General features: G+C 36.0%; 2 protein-coding genes across 8 annotated transcripts in view; one reads left to right on the top strand and one right to left on the bottom strand.

Moving 5' to 3' along the window:
• Positions 1-4,192, top strand: part of NT5C2 (5'-nucleotidase, cytosolic II) — a 65,101-nt gene extending 60,909 nt beyond the window's left edge. For 4 of the 6 annotated variants that reach the window (XM_087872846.1, XM_034439993.3, XM_034439992.3 and 1 more), the window contains one exon: positions 269-1,871. In XM_087872846.1, coding sequence (XP_087728972.1) covers positions 269-511 — 243 coding nt within the window. In that variant the 3' untranslated portion in view covers positions 512-1,871. Of the gene's footprint in view, positions 1-268; positions 1,872-3,882 lie in introns of those variants that run through there. The other 2 variants (XM_087872845.1, XM_087872847.1) reach the window with 1 other exon arrangement.
• A 755-nt stretch (positions 4,193-4,947) lies between these two features.
• CNNM2 (cyclin and CBS domain divalent metal cation transport mediator 2) overlaps positions 4,948-25,684 on the bottom strand; it is a 131,645-nt gene continuing 110,908 nt past the window's right edge. The window contains exons 5-8 of one of the 2 annotated variants that reach the window (XM_034439986.3): positions 22,783-22,876; positions 20,042-20,107; positions 17,565-17,749; positions 4,948-10,984 (exon numbers count right to left, since the gene is read on the bottom strand). In XM_034439986.3, coding sequence (XP_034295877.2) covers positions 10,775-10,984; positions 17,565-17,749; positions 20,042-20,107; positions 22,783-22,876 — 555 coding nt within the window. In that variant the 3' untranslated portion in view covers positions 4,948-10,774. The remainder of the gene's footprint in view (positions 10,985-17,564; positions 17,750-20,041; positions 20,108-22,782; positions 22,877-25,684) is intronic. The other variant, XR_015728636.1, reaches the window with a different exon arrangement.

Genomic DNA, 25,684 nt, shown 5'->3' with positions numbered 1-25,684 from the left:
AAATATTCACCACTCTAGGATGACAAATTCCTCTACAGGAGAGGCAAATTGCCCTGCTTTGTGATATATTTTAATTTTGCGAAACGTAAGCAGCTTAATACAATGTTGCTGCATTTGTTTGTTTTAATGCATTGTTTTTGCTGTTGTAAGCTGCTTTGTGGTCTTATATAGAGATGAAAATCTATGTTAGTGTCTGCACATAATGCAGCTAATGAGTCACCTAACTTCTTGGAGCACTGAGAGAAAGATACTCTCTTTTCCATTGCAGATGCCACACGAGTCAACAGTGGAGCACACCCATGTGGATATCAATGAGACTGAATCCCCAATGGCTACCCGTAATCGCAATTCAGTGGACTTCAAAGATTCCGACAAACGACATCAGCTCACCCGATCTGTTAGTGAGATTAAACCACCCAATCTCTTCCCTCAAACGCCCCAAGAGATTACACATTGCCATGATGAGGATGATGATGAGGAGGAAGAAGAAGAGGAAGAAGAGGAAGAATAGAAAATATTTTCATTAAATGTGGCTATAGCAGGAATTGGCAGGAACTGATTTCCCCCCAGGTGGGGAATAATACACAAGCAAGCAAACAAAAACTAATCAGGAGCCCTTTATTTTAGCAAGCTTATTCCTTGCAGACCTATTCCAAATATATAAAGAATGTGCTGGCTGAATTAAGACATATAAGTAGCCCAAATGCATCCCCCACACACATATAAAAAGGAAGGCTTGTTTGTATATTTTTAAATTCTCTACTGGTTCATTTCATTAAAATAGCCTCTCAGGCAGTTTCTATGACCTGCAGTAATCACAGCAATTACAGTTATTTGACCCTTTAGGGAGGGAGTCATCTCTCTCTCTCTCTCTCTCCTCAATCCTGTATGTGTAAAAATGGGAATATTTCAGGGTTCAGTTCATCCGGTCAAGAGCGGTCCTCTGCCTTTGCTCTACAGCTTTCCAGCTTCCACTCATTTTTATATGTTATGATTTATGAAATGATATACCATCTGTTCTTGGATGTCTGAAAGGTAATTTTCTGTGGCTGAAATTTGAAAGCTTTATCATTCTGATGGAGGCATGTGGTGCCTGTGTTCTGGAACCTTCTAAAATGGATCCTTACGCCATGTGCTTAATCTTTGCCCTGATTATTTCTACTGGGGAGATCTATACTTTTTACGCTCAATTTTATGGGAGAAGGAAAAGAAGAGGTGGTTTTGTATGCGTGCATGACCTCAAAGAAAACAACTCCTCATATAGACCAGACAAAGAAAATTACAATCTTTTAAAAAAGGAAGTTTTATTCATGCCTCTTTTCATTACCTTATTATTGCTAAAACTTTAGCTCTGTGTCAGAGTGAGATTCTTTTTTTCAGCTAGCAGCCACTCAGCTCACTCCTACAGAGTTGGAATATGTGGCAGCAAATGGTTCCAGAGCCTTTACAAAACAAAACACCTTCCACAGGATGTCCTTGTTGGGCCCCTCTGTTTTTACCTCCATTCCAAGAATGAGACTCAATGAAGGTCAGCTTCATAATATTTGTAAAAGGCTCCGAGGGCCTGGCTTGTTGTCCTATTAATTAGTTCAGGCTGTTAAATTAAAGCACATTTCCTGATAGTTACTCTCTAGTGCAAGGCTGTATCTGGGTTTTTTTTTCATATAAATAAGCTGTTTCCTGGAGTGTAAACATCTCTCACCATTCTATGCCATTGGTGTATAGAAGACAGAAAAAGAGGCCCTATTTTAAAATATTGCAATTTTTATTTTGAATCATTTAATAGTATATTCCATTATTAAACACACTGAATTGGAAATAAGCTGGTACTGCTCTGATAGATCTGCAAATAAAAAAACCCATGATATTCATAAGCAGCTTTCATGTGTTTCTGAAGATGCAAAAAAAAAAAAGGTAAAGTCATCAGTGTTAGACTGGCTAACAAAAGTTTTACAAGCAAGTTTAAAGATATGTGAATAATATCTCATCCAAGGATAATAACCATTATGAAAAGTACAGATGTTTCATGAAATGTAGCACAATTCTGGGATATTCACCTCCCATTATCTATACCTCATTGCATTCTGTTGTAACTTGATGGCAATGGTGGGCAATTTGGGTTTCGTACATAGGTTAATCTTGGAATAGAGATGAATACCTACATCATAATGAGCTGCCTATTATCAGTGCAATCAGAATTGGAAGAGGCTGCCCATAGGCAACAGATCAAGTTTGTCATAGAGTTCCAACAACCCACATTTAACCTGTTGCATTCCTGTTCTGTGTTATTGTGGATTTCTGCCTTTGTGAATCAGCTCTTAGTTGCCCCATCAATAATTTCACCAGGTTGCAGTCATCTGGTCTTAGTTTGAAAAAAGAACTTTTAACTGCTCTGGTGGTAAGTAGTCAGTTCAACAACTTTTATTTCTAAAAGATACTATTTATAATGGTAGCAAGTATTTCCAGCACCCCTTCAAATTTGTCCTCAACACTTGGATAAGAAAGATGATGATCAAAAAGTGGGGGAATGTTAGAAGGTGGGATTTGTTGCCATACATACACATACAGCAAAATAATTTAGATTCTCCAGAGCAGATTTGAGGAAACCAGAGGTACAGAAAAAAGAATCCAATTGTGGCAATGGAGACTAATTCATGTAAGTCCAAACATAGCCCATGGTTTGTTCTGGTCTTAAATATAATTAACTTATGCCTTCTAGATCTCCTCAATAAATCTGGATGCAGATCTCGGTGTCTAAGGCATTCTGGTTGTACTGAAAAACAGTCGCAGCAAAAATGGTCATTGCATCTAACAGTGATTTGTTGGGGTCCTCCTGTTTTATTCCACTAGTACGGAAATGATTGATTGACATGTCATTATGCCATCTCAGTCACATGGAGAAAGCAGTGAAAAGCAATCTAGGCATATTAGGCATATATTTTAATATTTTGAGTAGTTTTCACTAAGCATCGTGTATTTATATTATTTCTCCAGTACGCTCATACCATATTGTATTAGTTTTCACTTTCTTTTAGGAGAAAGCAGGAAACAAAATCTATTTAAAGGGCTCCTACTTTGTAGCACAAATTCAGCCAGCAGCTCTTCTATTAAAGCCATTATAAGTACTGGACATGGTATGGGTGAGGTATATTTAAATCCCTATATAGCTAGAGAGTTCACCAGATGACATGAGCCATTCACATTCAAACACATTTTAAATTATCCAAGAAATTGTGAAGATAGGAAAATAAAATAAAATACATTGTAGGCAGTATTTAAAGATGATTAGACAGAATCCTATTGAATTGTCAAAATCATAATCTGAATTTCAGTTTCCTTATGTTTTGGGGGGAAAGGCTGAATAAGAATGATACAAAAAGATGACTTTGGCAGTATGAAGACTACTTTTGCTATCCACTGAGATAATTTAATATTTGGTTGCTTTATTTGAATGTTGTAACCTACTAACATTGAGTGATGACGGACTTAAAGTTGAGAAGGAATCATTATTTTTGGCGTCTTTAAAAAAAACTAAAATGCATAGAAACAACTGAAGTATATGATTAATATTCTCTAGATAAATTTAGATTAGGTGAATACTGCAGCCATTTTTATCTAGGTTAAAAATAAATGTAGTATATATCTTATGTAGTAGGAAAGAAAAATTCCATCAGCTTGTTCAGTAAATAATACTGTAACAAGGGGCTTAATTGGACACCCAAATCTTCCATGAATACTAGAAATAATATCACACCAGGAGGGAAGGAAAATTGGAAGGCCAGCTAGTTCTTAATTTCATCCCAAAGATTTTTTTTTTAAAAAAGACAATGTTTTGCTTCTACCTGAAAACAAATACCAGCATAATGTTCTCTCCTTTTCTAGCTGGTGACTGTGACCATTAACAAGACTGCAAGTAACCATTCATGAACAACAAAGTCAAATCCTGACCAAAGACTTTCGGAAGTTAAACATTCCTTTGGAAGAAGCCTTCCATTCTCCCTGGAAGCCACTTTTAGAAAATTACCATCTTGTCCTCTTATTAACAAAAGATGATGCATGGAATGTGAAGGACCCACTTAAAACAAAGGTCAACAGGAAAAACACATTTATCTAACAGAAATAAACTGCTTTTCAATAAAATTGCAAAATATACAAATAAATCAAGTTCAAAATAAATAGAATTAATTGTCAACACCACTGAGTAATGGTACACTCCACTGGGATTACAGATTATTTATGAAATGTGTACATTCCACTTGTGCTTTTTCAAAAATTATATAAACATAGTATGGAATACTATTAGGGGTATCCCACTTAGAAGAGAGAGAATGCATAGATACAATGCAATATTAACAACAAACCTAGAAAAAGAATGTAGATATGTAGTAATAAGTGGAAACAAATTGTGTGAGGAGCCTTTGAATTCTTACCAAGGCATGGTCAGCAATCTGCAATAATGAAAACTGGAATCCAATGCTTGGAACTTTATAGTTTTGATATACTGTATTACATATGTATAAATCTGCAATTCTGTACAACACTTATGAGGGAGAAAGATATACTAACTGCATTGGAAAGCTTCTCCTGAGATGCAGTTAAGTTTCAACTTATGACCTTAATTGTAGTTACTGTATTGTAGTTCAGAGTCTCCAACCTGTGGGCTACAGACCGGCACTGGTCCACGGCGTGCCAGAAACCAGGCTGTGCAAACAAGCAAAGCCCCATCCATGCCCGCACGAGATGCAGGAAGCGTGTGAAACCATGCCCCCTATTGTCCATAGAAAAATCTCTCTCCACGGAACTGGTCCCAGGCACCCAAAAAGTTGTGGGTACTGTTGTAGCTCATGCAGAAGTACAAATATTTTTGAGAGAGAACCTTTTGTAGAGATCCAGATAAACCTCTGTGAAAAAAATGAAGTTTGGAATTAAGAGCGCTAAGTCTAAGCATGAAGTATGGTATTCTCCTTTATTGTTACCTTCTCCCTTACAATACCAGTTTTACTCCTAATCTTGAAAATTGTATTGTGATTGTTCTTTCATCAATCCCTCCAAATCCACAAACAGGTTATTTAGAAATACTACACCCAGTTAAGAAATGTAAATACAGTGGTAGGATCAAGCCAAGAGGAATTACAGCTAAGAAATGACAATAACCATAAAATGTCAACATATGAAACAGTAAAAATAAATGGAAGAAATGTACATCATAAATAACGGAACAGTTCTTAGGAACCCCCTATACAACAACTGTGTTTCAGTAACAAATCCTAGCCTCCCGTTGTGCCTTTAGTTGCAGCACCGTGTTATTAATAATAGCACAAATGTGCTACAGATACCCATCAAAAAGTGTACACATTTCCCTTCTTCATCCATGAGCTAACCTAGATGTAGATTGTTCAACCATGCACAATTCTCTGACTTCTAAGCAAAATTAGACAATTTCTAAGGTCAGGTGAGAAACAGCAAAACATCAAGAGGTTCAACCACTTTCTAGCACCTCACATTTATAAGATAAATTATTTTTAACCCTGTATTCATTCTCCCATCTTTTGAGTTCAAGGCTTGTTGTTGTAATGTTAATTCAGTCTACACATTTATTCTAGGATTAACCAGGTTTAGTATCACTCACTTTATAAAAAGATACATCATTGCAGCATTACTACAGCAGCTAGACAGGCACTTCTGTGGAAATAATGCTAACTGCCAGAAGTATGTTAGGAAAAGTACAACTGTAGAGATGTACAGTTGCTGTACATCTCTACAGTTGAGATCTACAGCAAGCATGTAGATCTCAATTGGTTGCCTATTGCGATAACAATTTACACACATTACAGGAAGGAAATGAACCCTAACCAGCAAATTCACCCTATTCTAATCTAGTTTCATCTGCATAACTACTTGTGGCAAAGACTCTTGGGGATCAGTCTCAAAGGAAGCAGTAGACATTATGAAACATCTCATAGTACATAATCCAAAGGAGGCAAAACAAGGAATCACTGACTGCGTTCAATGCTGCAAAATAATTTCCCCCCTGTTTTTTGTTACGAAGAGGCCACATTCTAAAGATCACAGGAAATGCTGTACAATTCAAGGGCTGAAACAAATATACTTTAATTTATGGGCATGTTTTACTACTGTAGTAAAATGGAGGGGCTGTATTCTGGTAGTTAAAATAAATAAGATCATTCTGGCTTAAAAGCCAAGAGTACTTGTTAAAAGCCAGCTAATTTGATCCCCAAATACAAAGCACAGATTAACTAGAGATTTTCACACAGAGATGTAAGAATGATTCTAACTGGACCTTAGAAATATGTGCCTTCTTGTTCAAATGCTGTCTGGTCTCAATCGAGAAATTCCAAGCACTCAAGCTTTGTTCAGGCCACCACCATAACCACCACTCTGTCAATTTAACAAATGTCTGAAAATGGAATTAAAGCCTTTCTTGCTTGCCAGTTGCCCTTGTTGCCATATCAAAATAGCAAAATACACATCACTTTTTGGAAATGTACAGTCATTTGGACATGCTGGCCTAATTATAGCTATTTTGTATTAAGAGTTTAATGTTTCTGAGACCTTTTCCAAGGATTCTTTATTACATCTACCTGAGGGACAAGGCATACTTGCGTCTCCATGGTGGATCTAGCAATATTGCTTTTGTCTTATTAGCCCTGAGCATAAAGCATAATGTTACTTATTTGTGGGACTCCATCTGCACTGTTAATTGACAAATTACATCTCTGGGCTGTCTTGATGAATAATTCACACAATAACCACCATGTGAGAGTTGCTTAAAATTACAGAACTGCTTACATATATGAAGGAATTTATTGCTACAAGCAGCCATAATCATGTAGCTGAAGCTTATGTATTGTATATAAAGCTCACTTACATGTAACAGCCATCCCTATAATTTCAAAGCAGTCTCCAGAGCATCTAGTCATTATATAGGAGAACATAATACGATCAGAAAGCTCACATAAGAGAATCAGAGTAGATAAAAAATGTCTTAGTGACCATTGGATCAACTGACGTTTTTATTGCTGGATACTATACTACCTGTTTCCTAAGGATGCCAGAACAGTGAAAAATTGGCCTGGAATATTATCCACCATATTATCACAAACTCACAGAACTGATTCCTGACACAAAGATATAAAATCTCTGGGTAAGACTTGGTAAGTTTAGAACAATCATACATGAAGAAAATGAAAAAAAAGAAATGTTATGCTCAAGTACCATTTCTTCACATGCCAGGAGGGGTAAAATGGTGCTATATTTCATTTTTATAAAGATTAAAAGGCAGGGGAATTGGGGTATACTGGGGGGGGGGAAGCGGATGATTAATGCTTATGTATCAAAAAATATAAAGGATTTAATACTTAGGTTATATTGTTCTTTGCTTTCATATATGCCAACATATTTCACATGGAATTGGAAATTAACTTTAGCTCCTTAAGAGAAAGCATACAAAATATTTTGGAAATTAATTATGCAAAGGTATGTAATTTGATTTACTGCACTTCATTAAATTGCATAGTCCTAATCTTCAGCCACACTTGGATGATTAATGTTTATACAGCCCAAATGTTCAAAGTTGTGCATTTAGGTGGCTGGTTAAGATCAGTGAAACTTTGCAAATCTTCTGCACCCACAGTTTGCAAGTTTAGAGAAGAAGCACTTGGGGCTAACTCCAACCCCCAAATGAAGTCTTTATGATGATCTCTGAGTTCTTACCTCACAAACAAAACATTTCAAGAAGTAGGTATCACTTTATGAAGACTTAACAATGTATTGTCCTAAACGGTATAAGGCATTCACATTAGTAAGTGCAAAACTAATTCACAGGCAGTTGAAGAACTAGTGTAAGAAAAAACAAACAAGGGCTATATTTCTGTAAGACTTATACAAAAGGACTTAATGACCATTGCTGACTACCAAATCCCAGAAGAAGAAACAGTGAAAACAACATGAGCAACTGGGACAAAGAGGCCAGGAAGATTTCTGTCAAAATCTGAAGACTCAGATTTCAAACTTTTCCTGCCTTGTGGTATTTGAATGGGAAAGGGTCCAAACATTCCAGTCTAAAGTGACTGTGAAAGTCACATTACTTGCCAAAATATATTTGGATATTTTTAAAAAATGGATAAAATGATTGGCATAATACATGAAAAGCAGAATTTAAATAAACTGAGTAATATTCTTAAAGACATGAGTAAATTCAGATAATCCAGTGGATGTTAATTTTACACATTACATTTTAATACATGATGGAATCTCGAAGTTTGAACAGGAAAGGAGACCACTCATCAGAAAGTGAAGTCCAACTGTGATGCAGATATTGACAGAGCAGATATAAAGATGTCAACTTCTAAAACATTACCTCTTCTTTTGAACTGAGAGCATCTTTAGCTTGGCATTGGCTGGGAAGCCTAAATAATACAAATGGCCTGCTACTAATTTCTTCCATGCACCATTTTTTTTCAGGGATAGAGGTCCCTCTAGGCTCTGGACTGGAATATTTAGTCATTCAACTATATATACTGATTTGAAATAATTACAAAAGATTGATATACACCTTTAAAATATTTAGGAAGTTCTAGAAAAGCTTTTCATGACAAACCAGCATAATCATTTGGATATAATCAATTGGAACAATTCAGTATGTGTTATGGGAAACAAAACATGAAAAGAGATACATGAAATACAGACACAAAAACAGTTAAGAATCTATCTTTGTCATAACAGGCCAAATTATAATGCATCATTTTCAACAGCACATTACATTTGAAAATTCAATATTCAAGGGCATAGCATTTTGCAGCCTCTAAAGAAGTTTGTCTGCATTTCATGACAAGCCTGAAAAAAATTAATAGGTTAAAGTATTATGCTAATAAAAGAAAGTTTCAAAATGTCAATCCTACTCAATGGCATACTGTAATGGAAAAATCTACATTGTGCTTCATGGGAACTCAAAAAGTCTTGTGGTCAACAATGAAAAAACAGCTCTTTCATATTTACAGATTAAACTGCAAAGTAAGAATCACAACCTAAAATAAAATAAATTTCACTTAGGCGCACAACTGTTTGGGGTTAGGATATTTGCATAAGCAGAGCTATAGAGAATTTACATAAGGTTCATCTCACATCTGCAAAGAACCAACACATCATCTGCAAAGTATCCCTGTAAATTCAGGGTTCCAGCATGAAGAGTGAAAAAAAAACAATCAAGGCTCAGGAGGTCATCGTAGCTAACACACTCTGGAGGTCAGCCCTGAATGCTATTCTGCAGAATAGAACCTTTTATCCATTCAGTAATACACGATTTTCATGGTCATATTTCTTGTAAGCAGGGAGAATGGCACGGGCAATTCAGGATCTCATCAGCAGTGTCAAATGAGATTGTTTAAATATGTAACTGCAAGGCATTCCTTGGGGAATCCTCCCTAGATGCCACAAAATAAATTGCAACTTCTTGAGGTGGAGCTCATTTGTCAGGGAACATCCTAAAGAGATTTGCCTCTTCATTTTTCATGCCCAAGTGTTCATAAAAATTCTGAACAGCTGATTAAGAACTAGAGGTTAAAAAGAGGACTTCTAAAGAAAGAATGTATGGAAAAATAGAAATTCTCTCCCACTTGTTGAAACATATCCCATCTCTCTTCTTCCTGCCCTCTAGCCTAGACTCCTCTAACACACACTGACTTTATCTTAAAAAGAATTTTAAAATCTAAGAGAACAGGCTGGCCCAGCAGCATCTACAGGGGCATGTATCTTCTAAGAACAGAGCCTTTGGGAGGATTGACTTTGGCTATCAGCATAGCAGCATTTTTAAATAACAAAAAAGTCAGCTCTCTTAACAAACCTTTTACAACAAGTTCTTTGTTGAAAGTAAAGGGCGGCATGACTGACAATACATAGACTCTGAAAATACTCCAAAGTTTAGACATGCACTCAGCAAAGGAGAAGCAGCAAAAATGGCTACTTATCTCCCAAATAAATAAAAACTATGTGCAATTTTTCAGGACACAATTCCTTCTTTTTTCATATGGTGCCCACGTATTCCACTATTCCTGGACTCAAAAATATGGCCTCTTAAATGACATGTCCTTATGCACAACTCGGAAGGATTAAGGGACCACTTACTTTTCTCCGGTCTCAGGAGCAACCTGTGTTAAGTTCTTTAAGGATCATTCATATTTTCCCCAACCAATACATTCTACAAATGACAATACTTTGTTATTTTATCTAAGGGGAAAACACAATAAATGGAAGATGGAACCATTGGAACAAAGTCACAAATAATACAGTAGAGTTTAACTGGGAATAAATATCCTGCAATTTTTACCACTGCAAAATATTTCTTAAAAAAGATTCATGATATTGCTTGAAAAAATAAACCACAGCTGCTTTGACTTTTCAGCATATATTTAAAAGGATTACCAATATAACTGGAAAAAAATAGACCTGATTCTGCTCCACTTGGAATAATGTTGCCATTTGTCCCAAAAAGATGGCTCATCATTGCCAAGCTTTGCTTAGGTGTTTGCTGCTTTTTTTTTTTTCCTTTCCTTCTGTGCTCTCATTCTCTGAGCTCCCAAATCTTCCCAGCGTTGTCTCCTGCTCCCAGAATGTCTTTGGTCTCAGAGCACTGGATATAAGCACATGTTAATGGTGGTCACAGTCGGAGAGAAGGCAAAGGAGGGAGGACTGGTCCTGGTGACCCGGCGATGAAGATGGAAAGCAGAGAAACAGGGTGAAAGTTGTGTGACAATTCCTAGATGGTACCTTCATTATGCATACTGTGGTTGGACTTGTTGTGAGTTACACAGTTCTGTTCGTTCAGTAGATTTGCCATCTCATCCGGCAAACCGTCATGCAGTTCTGTAAGAGTCAGTTCTATTTTAGTGGTTTCACTGTCCGAGGACTGAGGTGTTTTATCCATTCGAGATGCCATTAGGGCATTTTGGTATTGCTGTCTTGAGATCTGTACCAAGCACATTAACAGATACAAAAAAGAAGTTGGTAATTAATAATAATACTCCTGATGCTGCTAGCATTAAGCGATTCATAAATCATAACTTGCCTTTATTGAAAATAAGCAACATAGTATCTGTTCCACAAATTTTGAATTCCAAGGCAGTTTGGGATCACTTAGAATACATTTCTGTTTATTCAAGGCAGAATAAATGGCTCTAATTTTTTTCTGCCCCAATTCTAGAACCAGTGATGCTGCAGATTCATCTATTGCTCCAGGGCCCAATCATGTTGCAAACTCCATCTGAGTTTCCCTCTCTCATTGTATAATCCTCTTTCTGTAAGCTTAGCTAATTGACTGTTGTAACTATTTTCAGTTTGATAAAGACCATATGTTTCTTTCTGAATCAAAACTCCAACTCTCATATCATTAGATTCAGGATGCTACAGTAGATTCAGGAAGGAGCATTATTATTCTTAATCAATTCTCACCATTGGGAGGTAACTTTGAATTGGAAGTAATGCTTTTAGTTTGTGAATGGATGCTCTATACTGTATATTAGAATGGTTCTACCTATTTTCTATTGGTTCCTTTCTTGAATCCCTGGGCAGCTAGAAGTTTCACTTCTTGCTTTATCAACTCTTGGCTGTTGACTAAGTTCCATTCCCTGAGCAAATTTAAACCCATTGTCCTTTATACACTGTCTCTTCTGATGACAAGACAATATGTATATTAGTGTTATTATTAAAGCAGGCTTATTATAACTTGTTTCCATTAAACAAATATATAAAAATATATTTGTTTTATTATAGCATAAAGTACAAAAGTACTAGTTTTTGAATACTCAACATTTGGGAGAAAAGACAGTTGCAGTCTATGAATGCTAATTAAAACCTTTTCTCCCTCTATATGAAAAATTCTAGGTAACTGAAAACACTTATTTTCCACTTTCTGGTGGTCTGTTCCATTTTTTAAAAAGTGCCTGCACAGTTTTAAACCAAAATATTGTGCTTGGAACCAGTCATAATATTCCAAATGCTGATATATTCAGGTAGATATATACCTTAGAAATTAGATTCCTTTTTTTTTGTATGTAACTACTGTATTTACCTGAAAGATAATCCTGAATTTATAATCACCCATGCTCCCTCAAAAAAGAGATTAGACAAATAATAATAATAAACAGAGCAAACTCTTGTGCATTGTCCAGTTCCACATCTACTTGCTAAGAGTAGCAAGTAGACTTTTTGGAGACTTCCAAATGAGTTTAAAAAATCAGGAGTTAATACCTTTTCCAACTGATAGACTTTATTAAAAGGTACAAGGTCATGAAAGAGGAGAAAAAGCGGAATCCAGGAGACATGAGGCACAGCGGACAGAAAGAGAAGAAGAAGATCAAGAAGATAAAAGAAGAGCAGAGAGAGAAAAAATGGAGAGAGAGGGAGCGAGGGAAAAGATACAAAGAGTTACTAGAAACACAACAAAACTGAAAATAACTAACAGATAAACCAATAGAGATGGAAGGAGAATTAAGAATCATTTCGATTAATATAAATGGACTCAATTCACCAATTAAAAGAAAATACATACTTACAAAACTGCAAAAAATTAATATTGACATTATAACACTACAAGAAGTTCATATCAAAAGACAATATCAAAAATTGTTGGAAAATCAAAAATTAGGAAGATTATACACGTCCCTAGGAGACCATAAAAAGAGAGGAGTAGCAACGTATGTTAAAAAACATCTAAAAATGAAACAAATATATACAGATACAGAAGGAGGTATTTTAATAATAGAAACACAAACAGAATTGAAGACAATCTTACTAGTATCCATATATGCACCCAATGGAAATCAAAGCAACTTTTTAAGGAAATTGGATGATACAATTAAAGATTTGGAGTATGAAAACATCTGCATTGTCGGGGATTTTAACGCAATCACAAATATACAAGACGACTATCGAAGTAATAAAAGAAGCAAAACCAGAAAGAAAACTCTACCAGATACATTCAAGGTCATGGTCGAAGAATTACACCTATACGACGTATGGAGGGAGGCAAACAAACAAGTTAAGCAATACACATATTACTCGAGCCTGCATCAGTCATGGTCTAGGATCGACATGGCCTGGATGACGCAAGATCTCAGGAAGGAAATACAAGAGATTGAAATTACACTGAATACTTGGGCCAACCCTAATCCTATAAAAATAAAGTGGAAAGGGTATAGAAAACAAAAGAGATGGATGATGGACACAGGAATAATAAAGGACAAAGAATATATACAGATGATTGAGAAAGAAGTAAAAATATTCCTTCAAATAAATACAAAAGAACAGACATCGTTACAGAATCTGTGGGACACAACAAAAGCCTACATAAGAGGACTTACCATAGCGTATGCAGCCAAAAAAAATAGACATAAACAATAAACAAGGAACAACTTAGTAGAAGAACTCAAAACATATGAATTACAGTTGCAGAAATATCCCGATAATAAAGTAATAAAACAAAAATTAAATTTGGCTAAACATAAACTGAATTTAACTATGCAAGCAGAAATTGTACACAAAATCAAACTGACAAAGCAGAAATACTTTGAACATGCAAACAAAACAGGACCCTGGTTAGCGTATAGATTAAAAAAAAAAAGGGGGAGTAGAATAATATACCAATTACAAGACGAAACAGGACAAACATACCATTTGAATTCAGATAAAAAGCGCATAGTCAAGGACTTCTTTCAAAAGCTTTACACCCAAGAGGAAACCCAGGACCAAGATATTAAGGAATACTTAAACAAAACAAATATCTCGAAATTAGAGGAAGCCCACAGAGAGACACTAAACAGACCAATTACAATGACCGAGTTGATGGAAGCACGGAAAAAGCAAAAGAACAACAAAGTGCCAGGCCAAGATGGAATCCCAGCGGATTTTTATAAAAAGTGCCAGTGTCCAATGGACGAGTTATTACTCCAGGTCTTTAATGATGCATTGTTAGCAGAAACCCCTAAATCGTGGACGGAAACTATTATCTCACTCATTCATAAGGAAGACACTGAGCCAACACTAGTTAAAAATTACAGGCCGATCTCATTGTTAAATGTGGACTATAAACTGTTCATGACAATAATAGCACAAAGATTGAAGGCAGTCATCCACAAGTATATGCACTCTGATCAAAATGGCTTTGTCCCAAGGAGACAGATTAAAAATAACATGAGAACAATCATAAATGTCCTTGAATACTATGAGCAAAGAATTGATAAACAGATAGCCTTGATTTTTTTAGACGCGCAGAAGGCCTTCGATAATTTGAATTGGAACTTTCTTGTATTGCAATTAGAGGCCATGGAATTCGGCGATAAATTTCTAAAAATGATTAGGAAAGTATACTCATTCCAAATGGCAAGAATTACAATTAATGTGGACATGACAGAAAAATTAGATATACAAAAAGGTGTTGGCAAGGGTGTCCATTATCCCCTTTATTGTTCATAACATCATTGGAAGTCCTATTGAATGAAATACGGAAGGAAGAAGAAATAAAGGGCTTGAGGATATGGAAAGAGGAATATAAATTGCAAGCCTTCTCTGACGACGTCGTGTTCATAGTGGAACAACCGGAAACAACAGGAACTAAGTTATTAGCGAAGATAGAAGAATATGGTAGAGTGGCGGGGCTTAAAATTAATAGGCAAAAAACTAAAGTCTTAACAAAAAATTTGACAAAGACACAGGTGCCACAATTTTTTTTTTTGTCAGGAAGAATTAGGAATACAAATTGTAAAGAAAGTAAAATACCTAGGAATCTGGCTTACCGCAAAAGCAACAACGATTAGAGAAGATAATTATATTAAATTGATGAAACAAATTAAAAATGATCTGGAAACATGGAATAAATTGCAACTATCATTTTTAGGTAAAATAGGGTCAGCAAAAATGAATATACTACCTAGATTGCTCTACCTCTTTCAAGTGATACCGATTGGCCCAGGAAAGAACTTCTTTAAGGAGCTCAATAAAATAATAGCGAAATATATTTGGCAAGGAAGGAAGGCCAGAATAAAAATAAAATGCCTACAGGATACCTGCGAAAAGGGAGGCCTTGGTTTACCGGACTGGGAGCTATACTATAAGGCAGCATCGCTTAATTGGATAAGAGACTGGATAGAATTAAAAAATAAGAGAATGCTATATCTGGAGGGATTTGATTTGAACCGAGGCTGGCACGCTTTCTTGTGGGAGGGCGCCAACAAGCAACAAAGATACTTCCAACAGCATATTATTAGAGGCTCACTGTACAAAACCTGACAAGAAATTAGAAAGCAACATTATACTAAAATCCCGAGATGGTTATCGACCATGGAAGCATTGATCTATCCAAATGTAATGGACATAGAAAAAACGAGGAGCTATCAAGAATTATTGAGCGAAGAAGGGAATTTATATACGAGACAGAAACTCGACAACCGGGGTATAGACATTGACTGGTGGCCGTATCTCCAAATAGAATCAAGATACAAAGCAGATCAGGCAAAATTCGGATTTCAAAATGAACCAAATGAATTAGACAAAATATTAAAAAGTACGGATGAGAAAATGATAACCAAAATTTACAATTACCTAATAAAATACAAATTAGAGGAGGAGACTGTGAAAGAAAATATGATAATTTGGGCAAGAAACATTGGATATACTATTGAATTGGATAAGTGGGATAAATTATGGAAAGAAAATTATAAGATGACAATGTCTATACCTTACAAAGAAAACCTTTATAAAATGTTCTACAGATGGCATCTACCACCGGCACGTTTAGCTAAAATGTTCCCAAATGTGTCACCAATGTGTTGGAAATGCAAGTCATAGAAGGGATCATACTACCATCTCTCGTGGTCATGCAGAAAGGCGTAACATTACTGGCAAGAAATCAAGAAAATGATTAGATATAATGAAACAGAAAGTTGAAATGAGACCGGAATTTTTTCTACTTGGAATAAGTACCCCACAATTTACTAAGGAAATAAAATCTCTCACTATACATATCGTAACAGCAGCACGCATATTGTATGCTCAAAATTGGAAATCTGAATAACTGCCAACAGAAGACAAACTAGTTGCCAAAATAACAGAATGTGCAGAAATGGACAGACTTACAAAGCAATTACAAGAGAAAGATGATTCTGAATGCTATTTAGTTTGGCAGAGATGGTATTCCTGGTTAGAGGGAAAGATAAATATAGGAAAATAATGTAGCCTGAATGTCTAAGCAGGAGCCACAGATAGCTAAGCAAGAAGTAGATTACAATTGATTTGTGTATAACTATGTGAATAAATGAATACATAAAATAGATATGTATAGATATGTATAGAGGAAAACAGGTGGAACAGGAAAATAATCCACCAATGCAACAAATTTATGTTCTTTTTGATGTTGGTTTGTTTTTCGTATTGTTTTATTGTATTTATGTTTGTTTGTATTTTACTGTTGTTTTTCTTTTTTAAACAATAAAAAATTGGGAGAAAAAAAGAACTAGAGTTCAGTTCATCAGATGAGATTCTACCAAACTCCTAATTTTTTTCGATCAGACATTAACACAACTCTTCTCCTATAATGTCTACAAGAGGCATCAAATGAATTCACATGTCACACACTTATGTCTGTATGTACAAAAAGAGGAGACCAGGAGAAAAAAAGAATTAACTGAGCAACCATAAATTATTAGTAATTATACAATTTATAAAATTGATTCTGCATTTGCACATACCAATTATTCTCTCACCTGCTTACAAACCACTCTCCCACAGAGTAACTCACAAGGACATGCACAAAGATATACATATTATTTTCTTCCTTCAAGCAGAATCATAAAAACGAAGGAAAACACACACCTATGCACAAAGAATGGAAATTGCATGAGGAATAGATCAGGGATGAAATCCAGCAGGTTCTGACAGGTTCTGGAGAACCGGTAGTGGACATTTTGAGCAGTTCGGAGAACTGGTAGCAGAAAGTAGTTTGGAGAACCAGCAAATACTACCTCTGCCTGGCCCCAGAGTGGGGTGGGAATGGAGATTTTGCAATATCCTTCCCTTGCCACGCCCACCAAGCCACACCCACCAAGCCATGCCCACCAAGTCAAATCATTAGCTAAATTTAAGAAATGCCTTCAAAGTATTAAAAAAAAAAGTAATCAAACAATTTGGGAACTGAATAACATGAAGAGAAAAGCATGGGGTTTTCAACTCCACTAATGAGTGCCTAGAAAGTATTAGCTGGAAAGTAGGGTCAACAAGGAGGATTTGTTTAACTCTGCTGATTCCTTCTAATAATAGCTCTCAAACTGCCATTAACTGAGCAAACTTCATTAATTTATCCAGTCAGAGTTTAGTTCTTCCCTAGAAGAAGTACAAGATCACCTCTAAACAGATAAAATGTTTTGCATCTGAAACAATTCTTTCCAAGTGTTGAATATTCTTTATCACAAAGAACTGATTGACAATTAAGAGTTTAGACAGCCTATATTCCCAGTCTACAATTACAGGTAGAAGATCCATTTTTTTTCCTTTCATACCTTGACGTATTGAATGTCTGAGATTGCTCTGACTGAGTAATCTGGAACATATACTTGAAGAAATGAGGAGTTCAACTGATTGTTGCTATTCCCTATTGCTGGTGTCACAGCATCAATGCGATCTCCTCTATTAAGAGAATCTGAATGATTTAAGCCACAAGAACGAGGTGGTGACTTATTTTCAGCTGGGAAAAAAAGAAAAATATGAAGAATGAAATTGAAATCCAAAAACCAACATCAGTTCATGGGACAGACTGAAGGTAACTTGAGATAATTGACAAGCTACTTGAATTTAAATTCATGAGGCTTATTCAGCAAACAAAATATGTAGATGTGTGTCCTTTGTTAAATTTTCTTGTTCAACCTCTAAAACCACTTTGAACACAAATTAATGCATTCAAATTCATAATAAAATATTTTAATAAATACAGTATAATATAGTTTAGAATAATGTAATGTAATGTAATATAAACATAAAACACAACATAAAACATAACATAACAATATAAAATTCACAAGTAAATATCCAATGCTTGTAAAACCTCGGGGAGATTAGGACCATTTTCCACAGCATTATAAGCAAGTAAATGTTCTAAATTATAAGAGAAATTAAAATGACTTTGCAACTTATTTAGAGGCTAGTATAAGTCAATAAACGAAAAAAATGAAAGCCAGATTGATGATTCTAAATTAAACCTTAATTTTCGATTTACAGATGCTCTAAGAGAAACTAATAATGTTTCTCAGTTTTTAACCACGTGATTATACTCTGGTGTTAATTAATAATGCAAAACTCATATAAATAGTCCTCATATTATGACCATTCATTTAGAGACCATTTGAAATCATGATGGTGCTGAAAAAAAAATGGACTTATGACTGGTCTCCAAAGTGTCCAAATGCAGTGTCCCCATGGTCATATGATCAAAATTTGAGTGCATGACAACCCTTTCACACTTATGACCAAAAGGACACTTCAAATCCCCCACCCATATCTCTCTGCCATCTATGCCATTTTGGTGTTCGGCAGTTGGTGGCCCTGCCACCATAGCTGACCATCACCATCTTCCTGCTTCTAGTGCTGGCCAAGTATGTGAGGTAGCTGCAGAGAAGAGCAATGAAGATGATAAGAGGACTGGAGGCTACATCGTATCATAAATAGTTAAGAGTTCTGGGTATGGGATTAGGGAATCACATGACAGCTGTCTTCTGGTACTTGAGGGGCTGTCACAGAGGAGAGGGAGTCGACTCAGTGGGTGAAAGCTTGTTAAGGAGAGATACAACCTGGAAGTAAGCAGAAATTTCCTGACAGAACAATTAATCAATGGAATAGCTTGCTTCCCATGGTTGTTGATGCTCTATCCCGTGAAGTTTTCAAGAAAAGATTGGGCAATCCAATTTTTCTGGGATAATATAAGGTCTTCTGTCTTGAACAGGGGATTGGATTAAATCTCCAAGGTCTCTTTTAGCTCTATGATTCTATGATTCTAAACCAGGAAGGCTAACAGCTTCATGGCTGAAACAGGAATAAGGCAAGGAAGTGGCTGAAAGCAGTTTAAGAAGCAAAGAAATCTTGATAGAGCAAAATAGAGTGGAAACAATATATTAGAATTAATGACCTGGGCAATGAAAGAGGTTTGCCCATCCAAACTAATATATAGGGTATTGTTTACATTGACTGAGACTATTGATTGATCTAGCTCAGCCTGTCACTATTTTGGTATAGCCCCACCTGGATTGGACTGAACTACATTCTCCCACATGAGCTCTACCACTGAGCTATGGCCCTTCCTATAAACAGTACACATAGCAGCAAAAGAATTAAATTTACTGAATTTTCAGTTTATTGGTTTTGGCAATGCTTGCAAATGTGACTGCTATGATCCTCATCAGGTATAGCAAATTAGAGACTGTGACAGAGTGCAGTCTGGTTCAAGGAATATAGCAGTTCATCCATGACATCTTCTGAATGAAATTACCTAACATATATGATAGGAGACAACATATGGATCGTTTTAAAGGACTCATCCCATTTTTGTTGCTTCACTCCACATGGAAAACACCACTGAGTACAAGACTGCACAGAGTCAATGTTCCTACTAGAGCTTTTAGAAGAATTAACTCATTATATTCTCATATACTGGAGTTTACACTAATCCATAGCAATAGAACAACTTGTATATTTTGTTTAACTTTCAAAAATATGTTTAGCTCTTGGCAGTATTTTTAAAGATATGGAAAATGCTAACTGTCAAGGCAAAAGTTTCCGTGACTCAACAAATGTCAAGACACAATTCCTTTTTGTTTCAATGTCCACTTATTATCTAATCAGAAATAAAAACTTAGGGCACCCACCTGGTTATACCCAAACCCTTTCTTCTCTGAAAAGTTGATATGCAGTATATAAAACTGCTGCTAATTAGTTACAAGGTAAATGCAATTTACAACAGAGGTACAGAAGAAGCAAGCATATTTACCTGGACTGCCTGGGGCTAGTATGTCTGTTCTGCTGACAACAAAGGTACGAGACAAGGATAAAGGAACTAGAGAAGGAAAAAGAGATGAGACTAAAATAAGAGAAGACATTAATATCTTTAAAGAAATCATCAGTTTTGTCATGGTGAAGAAATCAAGTACAATTCAAATGTAAGCGAAGTACATAAAGAGAGCAATGAAAAACTGGAAAATAAAACATAATTATTTAGGAAATCAAATGTCAAACAATACATGCTTCTTTCTTAGTTACTTCTTAGTTACTTAGTTCAAAATTCTCTGAATTTGGAAATACAGTTCTGTTAATATTTTTAGAATAATCTTACTAACAACAGAAGTTAGAGATATACAACAGAATATATCATCATAAGCTGTTTAAAGGAAGTATCTGTCCCATAAACACATGCATTTTGTATTTGTGTTACAATATAAGTAATAATCACAGCTCATCCTCTTATTCAAACAGGCCATAAAAAAACAAGCCTTGCAAAAAGTGAAAGAAATCATTTTGCTGTTAATTTTTCAGATATGAAATAACGTTATTTCTGTATAATCTTTTGCTGTCAACAAGTGTGGCAAGTACATACTCTTTTAATCCTAATCCAGGAATTCTAAATTATACCAGAAATGAAGGTAAATAGCCAGCTTGATGGAAGTTATTGTAGCAAATGAGAAAGAAAGAAAAAGAAAGAGAGAGAGAGAGAGAGAGAGAAGGAAGGAAGGAAGGAAGGAAGGAAGGAAGGAAGGAAGGAAGGAAGGAAGGAAGGAAGGAAGGAAGAAAAAGAAAGAAAGAAAGAAAGAAAGAAAGAAAGAAAGAAAGAAAGAAAGAAAGAAAGAAAGGAGTTACTTCCATAATATCAACTCATACAGAAATCCAGCATGCAATTTATTTTCACCTTCTTGTTGTAAAAGAAGAGGAGTCATTCCAACAAAGGAAGTGATCAAATATCTGGAAAAGGAATTTGTTCCTTCAAAAGTAGGTATACAGAGAAACGTAGGAGAGCAGGACAATGTCAATATGTGCTCACAAATACTTCTAAAATTGAACATATTGCTATCAGAAGCACCAAGAATGGTTTTCCAATAAAACAGTAGCACAAAGATGAAGCCAAAGACAAAATTCAGAGCTGGACCCAAGTTGTCCTTTATTCCTGATCTGATATAACAAATTTTATTTATTTATTTTATTTGTCAAGAACGTATTTGGTAATAAGTATAAGCATGGATTGGATACATAAAATAGATACAAACAGAAGAAACATTAGGACAGGGATGGTAGCAGGGGTGGGTTCTAAAATTTTTTACTACTGGTTCTGTGGGCATAGCTTATTTTGTGGGCGTGGCTTGATGGTCATGTGACAATTCTTTAGGATTTAGCAGAGGTACTAGTCTACCAGGCTTTTAACTGCTTGCAGAGCTATACCGGTCTATTCATTTGTTTTTGGAGGCACCCGTCTACCACCAAACTGCCTTTTACCACTGATCAGCTGTAGGGCGGCCCTTTGAAGCCCCGCGACAAGAATTTAAACAGTTTTTTTTCCTTCTAGCCAATCATCTGGGACTCAGGAGGCAGCAATAGATTGGGGGTGGGGCCAAATAAAAGGTAAGAATAACGCGGGGTGGATGGGCAGAACCAGTTCGGTGATGTCATATCGTCATCGCGACCTGCTCGGCAGAACCGGGCCGAACTGGGAGGAACCCACCACTGGATGGTAGGCACACTGGTGCTCTTATGCACGCCCCTTATAGACCTCTTAGGAATGGGGTGAGGTCAACAGTAGACAGTCCTAGGTTAAAATTTTGGGGGTTTTGGGATGAAACCACAGAGTCAGGTATTGTGCTGTATCTGATTGGGGTGGCTGGAAATCTAGCTCTAAAAAGATTTTTAAAAATACATCTCTATAGGTTTGTCTTAAGCTACTGGAAGACTATACTGTCTTTCTCTATTGAAACAGCTGCACCAGAATACTTCAGGTTAAAAAGTCTCTCCCCTCTCCCCAACAAGTGCATAGGGGATACAGGTAGAATACTGTACACTTAAGTACAGAAAGTGATAGAAATAATCCATAGCATTGCTATGGATTGTTAACATACTCTGTCCATGAGTCCCCAAAATTTAGGTTTTAACAAATCTATTTATCATCTACTAGAAGTGAGGATAAAAATGATCATTGCTGAACCATTTTGATCCTTGTTGAATAAAATTGGTATTTATTTTTTGTAAACAGCAACTAAAGATTCTATCAGGCTATCTTTCAATCTGCTATTAAAGAGGTAACTGAATTTAACTGTCTTAATTTAATCTTTGTAGCAGAAGCAATTATTTTATTATCTGATTTTTACTAAAATAGCACATCTGGGTTTCTTGCCAAGAAACATTAATTCATATGATTTGGTTTAAGACTTCTTTCAGGTTGAGTGACTTAAGCTAATATACACTGCTCAAAAAAATAAAGGGAACACAAGCAGAAGACATCTGAGATCTGAATGAATGAAATAGCCTTATTAAATACTTTGTTCATTACATACAGTAGTTTTGTGTTCCCTTTAGTTGTTTGAGCAGTGTATAAACTACTGTATGTAAAGAACAAAGTATTTAATAAGGCTATTTCATTCATTCAGATCTCGGATGTCTTCTGCTTGTGTTCCCTTTATTTTTTTTGAGCAGTATATATGCCATCATTTCTCTTAATAGCAGTTTCAGATGGAGATGGTGAAAAATTACCTGGTGAGGCTGTGAGAGCCATCACTCCATAGTAAGAGAAAGCACCAGCTTCAAACTTCATTCCTTCTTTCCCAGCCTCTACTTCTACTTTTCCCTGCAGAGAAAAAAAAGATAACATTCCTATTTAGAATTAGAGGAAATGCTGGCCTTTAGCCAGATCCATTAATTCATTCACCTTAGCAATCATTTATTCTTTTTAAAAAATAGTTTTTCTTTTACATGTGTTCCCAAATATAACTGGTTTGACTTCAATACCTCAGAGGCTGTATTTCTCAATTATATTCAATAATTAAACAAAATATTTTAAATAAAGGAATAAATCATTCTGGCTATGAATTAAACAGGTTCACTATTTGGGACAGTGCCATATATATTCCCCAATGACATTTGAAGGAATGCCTTATGCTTCTTTCCAATATATAACTTTCTATTCCCTTCTGCAGATTTCTAACATTATCTTAAAGGCCAGGCAAGCAAGCTTTAGAAGATCAGATAGGTAGTTGCCTGAGCTAAAGCCAGTTGGTGGTGAAAGTAGAAGAAAATGGCAAGTACAAAGTGAACTAACAGAGCAGAAGACCAAAATTGGCAAACTAGCATTGTTACTTTAAGAATCACAAGTTCTATACCAGGTTCAAGGAATTCTATCTTCTGTGTAATTGTTCAACACTGATAGTGCACATTAAAAATGTCTGGTATTTATAATTTTGAAGCTTTGCATGCTTCAAATTCCAAATTAATAAGCAGCATACAAAAATGGAAATTTTAGAAGCTGTTGGGATCTGATGTTTCATGGTTAGTCCACAAAAAGAATGGTTCCTGTTTTTCCCAGATGGGACTGAGGGCTGCTTCATAAAGTCTAGCAAGAAGTTGATTACAACAGGAAGAGCTCAATGTTTCATTTTAGGTCCTCTTAAAGGTGGCCAACTTTACCAAAGACATTGGGAATTTGGGGAAATAAAGTGAATTAAAAATAAGCAAAACAAAAATAGGAATATTTATTAAGAATAATAAGAACAGAAAAAAAAGATAACCTAAGAAAAGAAAAAAAACAGTAGAATTCAATCACAGTTCTTATTCTGCTACTATCGTGTCTAAAGCAAAGTGATTTCTTCACTTGAGTTGGGAAGAAAATCTACCAAGTACTTTAGAGCCTACTTTTGCTGTTCCTCAGTAGCACAGCCAGCAGATACTCATTCTGTACTATCCTTTCTTCTACCACCTACTGTGATCTACCAACAGGAAGGACTACCACCAATTACTCCCCTCAGTATGTTTGGCATTCAGTTCAGTTTTGCATTGCTTAATTTTGACTTTATTAGAACTTTCACCACACTAGTTCTGCAAATCACATGATTTCCAGGCCCCAGAGGCAGAAATGTACCACTCTAAAAGTGAGAATTCATGCATAATAGAGGTCAGGGGCTGTCACACACGAAGGCTGACAGTTTTCTTCAGCCGAGAGCTGTGAAGAGTGCAGGGCTCTTCTCCTTGTTAGGGTCCTGATTAGAGGATAAAATCTAAAAAGCTTTTTCTCCTTCCTTCTATGAGTGTTAGCAGAGATGAATGCTTTTAAAATAGAACAAGGGTTTCACAGATCTGAACAAGTGAGATTCACCACTTCAAACATCCTATTTGGAAAACTGGGATGTTGTTTCCTGATGTTCTCTATCATAATTAAGCTTTTGTTTCTATGGACGCCTCCTTGAAGAGATACCTCTGCTAAATACATGGATCTTCATTCAGAATAAATATATTAGGTCAGCACCGCCTCTGTGTTTACAATAGAGTCAAATCTCAAGGAAAGCAACCAATGGAATGAGGAAATTTATATTTACTGCACAGGAGAAGGAAAGAATATTCCAGAATGCTTCTCAATGCAGATCTCTCTCTCTCTCTCTCTCTCTCTCTCTCTCTCTCTCTCTCTCTCTCTCTCTCCCTATATATATATATACACACACACACACACAAACACATGCATGCAGACAGATGCATACATACAAGCACATGGTTTCCCATTTAACTGGCTCTGCAGTCACATATTCCCTCACCTCATTTGCAAACAGGAGGAAAAGTTGTTGGCTGAAGTTCTCCCTTTTTTTAATCTTTCCTTACCAATGGGAATATGGACCCTCTGGTACACTTGTGGACAGTTTTCCACAAGGTCAACATTTTCTTGTCTAATTTTGTTGGCAATGAACTGAAAATAAGGTGCCAGCAAATTTAGCCCAACTTCTTCCTCTGAGCAGCAAGCTGCTGACAAGGTGGAACTCTCTTGTGAGGATATGCGCTTAGCAAAAGTAAGTGAGCTGTTTTAATGCCACAACAACCAAGACATGTGATAAACCCTAAAGTGGCATTTAAAGGAAAAATGAACAGAGAGCTACTAGATCACTAAAGAATACTTACATACAGGTAGCCAAAATTTGCAGAGAATATATCAGGAAAGCAAAAGCTCAGAATAAACTGAATTAGCAAATGATCTCAGGAATAACAAAAGAGATTCTTTGGGTATGTTTAAAATAAAAAAAGAGGGAAAAATAATACACCAGCTGCTAACTGAAGATGGCAAATGATAACAGATAACAAAAGCAGAACTATTCAATTCCTATTTTAGCTCAGTTTTCTCTGAGAAAAGAATATGTGTTCCACCAGGGAATTATGAAGAACCCGAGGAAGAAACAGGTTTCCAGTTCAAGCTTGTGAGAAATATTAGTCAGATACTGACCTTGAATGAGTTCAAATCTCCAGGGCCAGATGGATTGCATCCTAGGGAACAAAAGGAAATTGCTGAAGATCTGGCCAAAACTCTCCAAACCAGGTGAAATAACAGATGACTAGAAGAAGGAATGCAGTGCCTTACAGAAAAAAAGGAACTGCAGACCAGTCAGTCTGATACCTGGGA

This window comes from Pantherophis guttatus, chromosome 6, assembly GCF_059756535.1.
Source record: "Pantherophis guttatus breed Tessera chromosome 6, ASM5975653v1, whole genome shotgun sequence".
NCBI lineage: Eukaryota > Metazoa > Chordata > Lepidosauria > Squamata > Colubridae > Pantherophis > Pantherophis guttatus.
The sequence above is the reverse complement of the archived record's forward strand: the minus strand, read 5'-3'. Positions and strand labels throughout refer to the sequence as shown.